Raw genomic sequence first — 11,340 nt, forward strand, 5'->3', positions numbered from 1 at the left:
AAAAGTATGCGTTAGTACTTTGAATGTACTAAGTATGTAAGGATGCATGAACATTGAGGAAACATTATAACATTTATGTAATATGGAGCATAATGTAATGCATGCATAATAAATCATATAGATATCCTTTAAAATATTCATTTTGTGGGAAAATGACTATAACCGACATTTAAAACCATGCGAGCTATTACATGGAATCCAACATAACCCCCTACGTTGGCCGGGGAGACTACTTGCCAGGTAGAACTCCGTCAACTTTATTCATTTCTTTAACTTTAACTTTAAGGGCTTTCATGGATCCATTAGCCTAAGCCTACAAGGGCCCCTATGTTGGCACATAGTTAATGAGACAAGGGGTTGCTACTAGGATTCACTTACTGAATCTCACCTCAATGCCTCATTCGGTGCTAAGTCAATCCCACGGAATAGTTTAATACTTTAAAATATTCATAGCATATAACTTGAGAATTCAAACATCATATTCGGTAAAATAGCTCATTAAAATATTTGAAAATTCAAATATGCAAGAATTGTCCTTATTGCATAAACAATCCATCATTCATATCATTTTATCATTCTTTATTTTCATAAGACTCCCTTTTGATCATAGATATTGCTTTCACAAACATTCATTTGGAGTCAAGGCTTTCAAGTCAAACTTTATTAAAAACATAGTAAAACTAGGTGAGTTCAAATCACTTCAACTTGAAAACATGTATGTAAATAAATATACATAAATACTTTGAAATTCATTAATTAAAAGTCATGCTTTAGACAACCCACCATGAATTTCAAGAACCTTTAAAGATATAAATAAATAAATTACTTGCAATCCATCAATTCATACATATAAAATTATGTTGTATCAAAATAGACCAATAATCATTAGTTTAACCATGATTCATACTATTAAGTAAAAATAAGAATTACCATAAGAAAATATTACTTGAAATCAAGAGACTTAATTGAAAGAGTTTTTGGACTACATGGGTGGAAGAACCTATGGATAAACACCCACATAACTTAGAGTAGAGCTTAAAGAAAATAAATATAATTTATCATATAATCAAAATAATTTAGACATGAGAGTGGAAGGAATACTCTCATTGAAATCTTACATACCTGGAATCTGAAGCTTTAGTCGGAACCGAAGGACTTAATGAACACTCTTGAGTCCTAGCTTTTCTCCCCTCCGGAACGTTTTGTGTACTACCCGGAGTATATAAATCACCGAAATAGTATTTCTTCACTACTAAGAACTAAACTATATTTGAGAATGAGAAAGAAGTGTATAGAGAGAAGAGTTGCTTGAGAAAACTTGATGAATTAAATGAGTAAATAAGGTAGGTATTTATAGGTGTGGAGGAGGGACCTAACAATAAATAAAATAATTATAAAGAAAAAATCTGAAAATTTAATAGAAAATTATGATGTCATGGGTGATGTTAAATGGAGGACAATTGATGTAATGAGTGATGTTAAATGTATCTAGATCTTTCCATGGTAGGTGAAATGAGTTATCTTTGACAGAATACTCCTTTTCGGAGCTGCGTTTGAACAAGATAAATTCCTTATTAGGATTTGGTGTCTTCATAAGAATTGTAGATATAGAATTCTAGTTTCATGTCATTCAAGAATCAACCAATTTAGAGAAACCTACAGTGAGATATGAAATTTCTTCTACAAATACTCCATTTCGTCACAACACACTATCTTACAATAATTAATTTATTTGACCTACTTAACCTCTGAAACTTAATATATGGTCTTCACAAAAGTTGTAGGTAATGATGTTGTGATTACTCAGAAATTTCAATCGCCTAATTTGGACTATTCTATGAAAAGTTATTCCCAAAATACAGAGGTTGTATTATTTTTAGGCGATAATTAAAACATCGTATACAACGTTTTTAGGGGATATTACATATGCATAAATTGTCTCAAGTGTTGTATAACATTGGAGATATCTAGTCGTGTTGTGGCTAAATACATCAACCTGCCTATAAGTCTCTGATAGCTCCCAATGTCTTTAAGCTCCTTATCATTCCCTATGTCAAAAGCTTTGTCATACTCCACGCTAGTTGTTTCTGGTTAGGTATCAAAGAGGTTGAAGCTAGCTTGGATCCCTCTAGCCCACATTATGAGATCAATTTCAAATCATATTTCCTTTGATTCATAAGTATTTCCTTTTCTGATCTAGCAAACTCAATACCAAGAAATATCTCGGATTTCCCAAGTCCTTCATCTTAAAACTACGATTTAAAATATCTTCAGTTTCTTTAATCAGTTATGTGTTACTTTCGATAATGAGAAAATCATCTACATAAGCTAGGATAATCACTAAATCAACACCAAGCCTCTTGGTAAATAATGAATAGTCTAACGTGCTTTGGTTGAAACCTAATTGTACCAATGAATTAGTTAACTTTATGTTCCCTTGTTTACTAGCCTGTTTGAGACCATAAAGTGATTTGAGTACCATGCATACCTTAAACTCTCCTTGACAATGAAATCCTTGTGGTAATGACATATATACTTCTTTATGCAAATCTCCCCGCAGAAAAGCATTATAAACATCTATTTGCAAAAGGGGCCAATGAAACTGAGAAGCAAAAGAGACAACACATCTCATTGTGACCATCTTAACCACATTAGAAAAGGTGGCATGGTACTCCATACCCTCTTGTTGAGTAAATCCCTTAGCCACAAGTATGGCTTTATACCTTTCTACACTACAATCAGCTTTATACTTTACCTTATACACCCATTTACAACCAATAATCTTCTTCCCTATAGGTAAGTCTAACTACATTCCAAGTGTTATTGTCAATGAGAACTTGTAACTTAAGATTCATGGCCTGAACCCAAAATGGATCCTGAAAGGCTTGATGAAAAGAGGAGGGCTCAAGAATAGAAAACATCGCAGACAAACAAGAAGCATAAGTAGGTGACAAGGAAGAGTAGGCTATGAAAGTTGAAATATGGTAAAGGCATGAGGTAGAAATGAGGCGTGTATAATCATTGAGCCAACCAAGGGACTTAGGCTCTGTGGAGAATGATAAGTCTATTTGGTCAATAATCACAATAGGATAGGAGAAAGGAACAGGTTCAAGAAATGCATGTTTTAGGGGATTCAAAAGGAAAAACTAAGGAATTCGAAAGGAAAAACTAACTCATCAAATGTGACATCTCTACTAACAAATACTGAACCAGTAGAGATGTTATAAAGTTTATAGCCCTTTTGGGTGTTAAATAGCCCAACAAGACAAAGGAAATAACTTTGGTAGAATTTATCAGTGTAATGAGTCTTAGTGGCATAAAAAATACAACAAAAGAATTTTAAGGAATCAAGGGAAGGGATTGTGCCATGAAAGATCTTATATGGTGATTTTCCTGCTAAAATAGTGGAAGGCAATTGGTTAATGAGATGAACAACAGTGAGAATACGTCCCCCTCCCCCTCCCCCAATTTTTTTTAAAGGCACATAAGCTTGAAATCTAAGCGCTCTGGCCATTACAAATAAGTGTTCATGCTTTCTTTTAACCACCTCATTTTGTTGGGGGTATGAACACAAGAACTTTGGTGAATGATACAAAGAGAAGAGAAATGAGTGGCACAATGATTATTAAAGAACTCAAGACCATTATTGGATCTAATTATTTCTTCGGATTTTTTTTTAAAACTAAATATTATCGATTTTAAAAAATATAAAAACAAATCAAATCAAATCAAACCCAAATAAAATTGGAATATTTAATTGATTTGGTTTAATTTTTTGGTTTGAATCAATTTTTATCCCAAATTGTGAACACCCCTGACCACGACTTGATTTCCTTTAGGGTCTGTTTGGAAAGCCACTTGATAATTGAAATTGGTGTAATTACTAGGAAAATAATTACTAGCCCAGTAATTACAGAGTCTACTAATTATGATGATCTGTTTATTTGCCACAGTGTAATTTCAGTGTAATTATAATTATTCTGTTTGGTTGCACAAGTGTAATTACGAGGTTATATTAAATTTTACAAATAAAAGTTAATTTTTTAAATTTAAAATTTATATTAGACAAATAAAGATCTTTATAAATGATATTAAATTAAATATTAATTAATAAACATATGTTCTTAACTAATATTATAAAAAAATAATTTATTTATATTTTTTAAATTAGTATATTTTAAATAATTTAATCAAATAAACATAAGATTTTATGAACATCATGAAATATATGTTTGACAAAAATGTTAATATTATAAATATAATGTCATAAAATTATTAAAATATTTTAAAAAAATAATCTATCAAGTTTAACTAAAAAATAAATTATTTGCAATGTGAATATCAATTCAATACTACTAAAACAAATAAAATTGAAAATATGAGAAAAATCCTAAATAAAAAATAAAACATTTAACATAATGCTCTTATATCAAATTTTAACACAACATACATAAATATTATTTTAAAAATTAGAATTACTAATAAAATTATGTAAATAAAAAAATAGAATAATAAATAAATAAATAAATAGTATGAAAAATTGCATGAAATGAAAAGGTAAAAGTTAAGAATGAGAAGGAAATGAAATATAAATTAAAAACAAATATTTAGAAACTATTAGAATAATAAAATATTTTTTAAAAATTTAATAGAAATAAAAAATAAATTAAAATAAAAAAATATAAATATAATAAAAGAAGAATTTTAAAAAGTTTCATGTAATTACATGGTGTAATTACACTCAATTCCTCTCTCACAAAGTAATTATTTAATCTACCAAACATGACAAAAAATATAATTATACCTAATTATATCAAATTTCAATTATATTGTGGCTTTCCAAACAGATCCTTACTTTCTGTTTTATTCATAGTAATTATATATAGAAGTTCTTTGTCTTTTTATTTTTTTCTAAATATTTATTTAAGTTCACACGTTGGAGAGAGAAATTAGGGTCAACGTCTGTATTTCTTTTCTTTTTCTACTATATGGAAAAGCCTTGGTTGGGACGACCAAGGGTAGAATAGTAATGTCAATTATATATTTTTTTAATTAAAGATATTTTTTGCATTCCAGTTCTTCTTGAAAAACTACTCCCTGTGGAAACAACTGCTTGTCGATTGTTCTTCACTTTGGGCATCTCTTTTCAATCACCAAATCAAACATTGTAGAAGACACGAAAAGGATAAGCATTTTAATGCCATTACCTTCAATCTCTCCTCCCTTTCCAGTTGCTATCATTTTCGCAGCAGTAGCTGCTGCCGCCGGATACCCATTATTTGCTCCATCATTGGGCTTCTCCATAGAAACTTATGTTTCCAGATGCTTATATGTAGCCACATCAATAAACTTATTTATGCACTGAAACAACAAGGAGGGACATTGTATATTTGTTTGACCGTGTGAATGTAGCGGAGTGCATCTGGGGCTTATTTGTCGGTGCTCACTCTTTTAGAATTTGTCATTTTTCCTCAACCATCAAGATTAATCCTTATAGTCATAATTTCACAGGCAGAGATGAAAACTATGTTGATACAATAAATAAAAAATAACATATCAGGACATATTTCCACATTATTATTTTGCTATTTATGTTTCTTCTTTTTTCTGTTGACTCAGTTTAGAATGGTTTGTTCGTAAACATCATTTTTATGTGGAACACAAAGGGCATAAAGACTGTTAAAAATCATAGATTTCTAACTGCAATGACGATTAATCTTTAGAGAGTATAGACAGTACTTGAACTCTCATCTCTTTTCTCTGCTTCTTCTATACTTCAAATTTAAGAAATAGCGTCTGTATCTCTATTAGGTAAAGCTTTTAAATGAGTATTTTTTTCTTCTCAACATAACATGATTAGCACAACCAAATAACTTGATGGATTCATCTACTGACAGGCAGTGTATTTGACAGCTCAGGAGTTGTACAGTAGCAGAGGCAAGTTGTGATGTTAATCCTTGTGAAGGTAGCAGTACCATAGGAAAAAGATCATTTCTCTCTTTTGGACATGCAATGAGTTCAAAAAATTCAGGTGTTCTTGATTATGAATTGACTTGCAATTTTTATTTTGTTATCGGTACTACATGATTCGAATTCGGTCAATAACAGGTAGTACACTGTGGATTTAATAACAGTTCATTTGTTTGTCTCAGTGAAGTATAATCTCGAGGTTACGCTACAATTTAACAACATGTTAGAGCATGTACTGCTGTGACATTTCAGTAACGTTTCTTTTGACTGGTGGTCTGAATTAGAAAAAAATATTTATCTTCTTAAGCATTCATGTGTTTTAGAAATTAAGTTGAGAACATTGTACAATTTAAAGATGATATCAGTTTCAACAGTGATAAGTTTCTAACCTCATTATTGATAAAGACTTTTATAACATCTCGTTGCCTCTTTAACAACAAAGACCCAATAGAAGTTTTAGAAATTAAGTTGAGAACATTGTACAATTTTGTTGTACTTGGCAACATGACATTTTTTGACTGACTTAATTGATTAAACTGCACTAATATTTTTGTAGAATCATCCATTGGTGAAGATTAAATAATGACATTCTGAAATGATTTATCATACTTCAGTTGGTTGGAAGTCGAAGAAAAAGAAGAAAATGAACTCTAGAATGTGCTACGAACTGCAAATTTGTAATGACATGATAACAATGACATTATACTGTCATTGAGTTGTGAAAAATTATTTGGTCCAGAAATTTAGGATTAGAAAAAACAGTGTCTTTCAGATATATTTAATTATTTATATCGTTGTTCTTTATTTTTTAGTCATATGTTGAGGTACTCGTTGTAGTTATTAACAGCTCCATAATGCTTAAATATATCTAATATTGTTATTGTAGACTCCATTTGCCGTAGTTGCCACAAGTATGCTGAAATAATTTCAACTTCTTAGTTGTGAATATTTTTTATTGGAATATTGTTCTAGAATACCACAAAACTAACCAATACATAATTTAAATGTTGGCACGGGCCATACCTATCTAGTATATATATATATATATACATACATACATGATTATTGTCTAGTGTTGATATCTCCTCTCAACTTACTCTTATCTCAAGTTTTCTTGGTCAGCTCAAGTTTTAAACTAAGGTAATTACTTTGATGAAGTCTAAGTCTGTTTCACATGATATTTTATCTAATGCATCAGATAAAGCTTCGAAACCTCTAGATCCAGAAGCAATTCAGAATTTAAATTTTGTGAGTTCAATATTTAAGCTTATTAGCACTGAACCTCTTCTATATGGCAGGGAATTAAGGAAAGATGGCACAATTTCTGCTACATGGTACTATTCATGTTACTTTATTCGAGGTTGATAGGCTTCATTCTAATTTTGGAAGAGACTTTTTCAATAAGGTGGAAATTTTATCCCTTCATATTCTTTTACATATATGATTTTACCCACAATGGATCTACCAAAAATTGGAAAAATTCCAGTAAATGACAAATCAAGTGAAAGTGTGTGTAGAAAACAAAATAGGAAATGCCACATTATTTCTTGTTTGGTTTGATTTAACATTGCAGATGAATTATGCACTGACTTCTTCTTAGGATTTAGAAATTTGGGGAATGGAAACAGTAGTTAGAAGAAACAGAAGGGAACTGTTTTTTTTCCCGCAGTGTTTGGTACCAGTATTGGGGTGATTAAGTTAGAGATCATGTTGGAAACCCTCATTGTTTATCGGAAAAATTGTCATTTTGGTTAACAGTAGAATTTGTAAAAAAAGATTAAAAGGCAAGTTGGCTAAAGTCAATCATGTTTATTTCCTTTAAACCAAATCTCCAAGGGAGGAAACGAATACAAGTGTTAACATTGCTCAAAGGAATAGAAAAATACAAGCAGGAAGAAGGTTCAGAGCCTCCTCCCTTGAAAATTCTAATAAAAGTAGATAAGAAGGCTTTCGGGGCGACTTCTGGGATTTTCTAAATGTCTTTCTTCCTTTGAGAGGGTTCTTTTATAGGCCAAAAAAATCGGATCTGTTGCCTCAATGTGAAATGACTACTCGCTTAGCTCTGAAAAGGCTACTTAGTAGGGCTCACGGCTGATTGGGGACAGATTGGCACTAGACTCGAGAATAATTGTTAATCTATCCAAGGATCATTATGAGGGTGTTGCATCTGTAGAGTGGTTCCTCCTAAGGGAGGGGCCCTGCTGGCTACCTGGTTACGAAGTAGCCATGACTGTCCAGACGTACTTCCATCGATGTCATACACATTATCTAGAATAACGATTAAAGTTTCAATATTTCTTTTCACACTTGTTTAGCATACAATTACAATTGTACAGTTTGACATGTTAGGAGACAGTAACAAAATTATTTACTTTTTAACAGATCCATATTAATGTACTTATTTGCTTTTAGGTGGTGCAAGGCGTTGAGGGAGCTATTGGATTCAAGAAGACAGCGTCAAGATTGTATGCAACGATTGATCTTGGAAAAGCCAGAGTTGGCAGAACCAGATTGCTGGATGAACACAAAAATCCACGGTGGTACGAGTCATTCCACATTTACTGTGCCCATATGGCTGCCAATGTCATATTCACCGTCAAATTTGATAATCCAATTGGAGCAGAAGTCATTGGAAGAGCCTACTTTCCAGTTCAACCACTGCTAGATGGAGAAGAAGTTGATGAATGGCTTGAAATCCTCAATACAGAACGAAAACCTGTGCATGGACACTCTAAAATCCATGTGAAGTTGCAGTATTTTGATGTCACAAGGGAATATAATTGGAATAGAGGGATAAAAGTCACTAGATTTCCTGGAGTTCCTTACACATTCTTTAGTCAAAGACAAGGATGCAGGGTCACCCTTTACCAAGATTCTCATGTTCCTGATAACTTTATTCCTAAAATTCCTCTTGACGGTGGCAAGTTTTATGAGCCACAACGATGTTGGGAAGACATTTTCGATGCCATCACTAATGCAAGGCATTTGATTTATATAACTGGATGGTCTATTTATACCGAGATCACTTTAATAAGGGACAGGAGGAGGCCTAAGCCTGGTGGAGACATATCGCTCGGAGAGTTGCTTAAGAAAAAAGCTAATGAAGGTGTGAGAGTTCTAATGTTGGTCTGGGATGACAGGACATCGATTCCTGTGTTGACACAAGATGGGCTAATGGCTACTCATGATCAAGAAACTGCTAATTATTTTCGAGACACTCAAGTAAAATGTGTGTTGTGTCCTCGAAATCCTGATGATGGACGGAGCATTATTCAAAATATAGAGATTGGGACAATGTTTACTCATCATCAAAAGATTGTAATTGTTGATGGAGAATTGCCTAATGGAGGCATACAGAGGAGGAGAATTGTGAGTTACATTGGTGGGATTGATCTTTGTGATGGAAGATATGACACACAATTTCACCCCCTTTTCAGGACTTTGAACACAGCACATCATGATGATTTTCACCAACCAAATTTCACGGGTACCTCAATTCAAAAAGGCGGACCAAGAGAGCCTTGGCACGATATCCATTGCCGAATAGAAGGGCCAGCTGCTTGGGATGTGCTCTTCAATTTTGAACAGAGATGGAGGAAGCAAGGTGGAAAGGACTTGCTTATAGACCTAAGGGATATTGATAATATAATCATACCACCTTCACCTGTTATGTATCCTGATGATCATGATACATGGAATGTTCAAGTTTTTCGATCAATTGATGGGGGAGCAGCTTTTGGCTTCCCCAATGCTCCAGAGGCGGCAGCCAAGTCAGGTCTTATAAGTGGTAAGGAAAACATCATTGATCGAAGCATACAGGATGCATATATTAATGCCATTCGTCGAGCAAAGCATTTCATTTACATCGAAAACCAGTACTTTTTAGGCAGCTGCTTTTCATGGTACTCCGATGATATCAAGGATGAAGCCATTAATTCTCTACAGTTGATCCCAAAGGAGCTGTCTTTGAAGATAGTAAGTAAAATTGAAGCAGAGGAAAGGTTTACGGTTTATATTGTGGTTCCAATGTGGCCAGAAGGCCTTCCTGAGAGTGCATCTGTACAAGCAATACTGGATTGGCAAAGGAGGACCATGCAAATGATGTATACCGATATAATCCAAGCTCTAAAAGTAAAGAGAATTGTGGCAAATCCTAAGGAATATTTGAGTTTCTTTTGCCTTGGCAATAGGGAAACAAAGAAAAGAGGAGAATATGAGCCTTCTGAAACACCAGAACCTAATTCAGACTATCGAAAAGCTCAAGAAGCCAGACGTTTCATGATATATGTACATTCCAAAATGATGATAGGCAAGTTCAATTACAAATATGTGTGTGTGTGTGATCATATATTTCAAAATTAACTTCTATTTTTTTTTTGTGTGCGCGCGCAGTGGATGATGAATACATTATCATTGGATCAGCTAACATCAATCAAAGGTCAATGGATGGTGCAAGAGACTCAGAAATAGCAATGGGGGCCTACCAACCATTTCATCTGTGTGTGAAGGATCCAGCTAGGGGTCAGGTTCACGGCTTACGAATGGCACTGTGGTACGAGCACTTAGGCATGTTAGACAACAGTTTCCTTCAACCAGAGAGCATAGAATGCATCCGAAAGGTGAACAAAATTGGTGACAAATATTGGGATATGTATTCAAGTGAGAGCCTCATTCATGATTTGCCTGGCCACCTTCTTACTTATCCTATTGGTGTTACTGAAAATGGAGAGGTCACTGAACTACCTGGGACACAATGCTTTCCTGACACCAAAGCACCTGTTCTTGGTACCAAATCTAATTTTCTTCCTCCCATTCTCACAACCTAAATCTCCAACGTTTAATTTGTTCCACTCATTCTCTAGACATATAATATGATTATGGTGTATATGTTAACAAGGTGTCTTATTAAGGAAAGGTTTATATCACCATAGGGTATTCACTGCCAAAAATCAATTATTTTTTCATTGAAATTTTTCATTGAAAAATGTTCAGTGGCCATTTCCACAAATACTTTGATTGAATCAGTGAGAAAATAAAAAATGTTCAGTGGTGATTCCCACTATATTTCAATGAGAATTTATTTTCCTCCATGCGTTTTTCAAGTGAGCTAGTTCAGCGGAAATGGAATGGAAAAAGTCATGCATGTATAACACAAATAATCTCATTGATTCACGGTGGAAAAAAAAAATTCTATTTCTAATAATAGTTATAGAATAGTTAATATTTATTTATTTTTAATTAGAGATATCGAATTCTATCTTTCGAAGTGAAACCACCCCGCTCCCAAGATAGGTCCACTACAAAATCCCATAGTGGTGGACTTTTTGCGGTGCAAATCCATATTATTTCAAACCAGTGACTTTGAGCACC

At 33.2% G+C, this 11,340-nt stretch overlaps 1 protein-coding gene across 3 annotated transcripts; it reads left to right on the plus strand.

Moving 5' to 3' along the window:
• Positions 1 to 5,068: 5,068 nt before the first annotated feature.
• LOC129889317 (phospholipase D alpha 1-like) lies at positions 5,069 to 11,058 on the plus strand. 3 transcript variants are annotated; one of them, XM_055964572.1, is made up of 5 exons: positions 5,069 to 5,435; positions 5,898 to 6,031; positions 7,269 to 7,375; positions 8,383 to 10,279; positions 10,363 to 11,058. In XM_055964572.1, exons 3-5 carry the CDS (start codon positions 7,283 to 7,285, stop codon positions 10,794 to 10,796), a joined length of 2,424 nt encoding a protein of 807 aa, XP_055820547.1. In that variant the 5' UTR covers positions 5,069 to 5,435; positions 5,898 to 6,031; positions 7,269 to 7,282; the 3' UTR covers positions 10,797 to 11,058. The 3 variants fall into 3 exon arrangements, with proteins under 3 accessions (XP_055820547.1, XP_055820549.1, XP_055820548.1); XM_055964574.1 differs by having other exon boundaries at positions 5,898 to 5,965; XM_055964573.1 differs by having other exon boundaries at positions 5,914 to 6,031.
• Positions 11,059 to 11,340: the final 282 nt, after the last annotated feature.

This window comes from Solanum dulcamara, chromosome 5 (assembly GCF_947179165.1).
Source record: "Solanum dulcamara chromosome 5, daSolDulc1.2, whole genome shotgun sequence".
Lineage (NCBI taxonomy): Eukaryota > Viridiplantae > Streptophyta > Magnoliopsida > Solanales > Solanaceae > Solanum > Solanum dulcamara.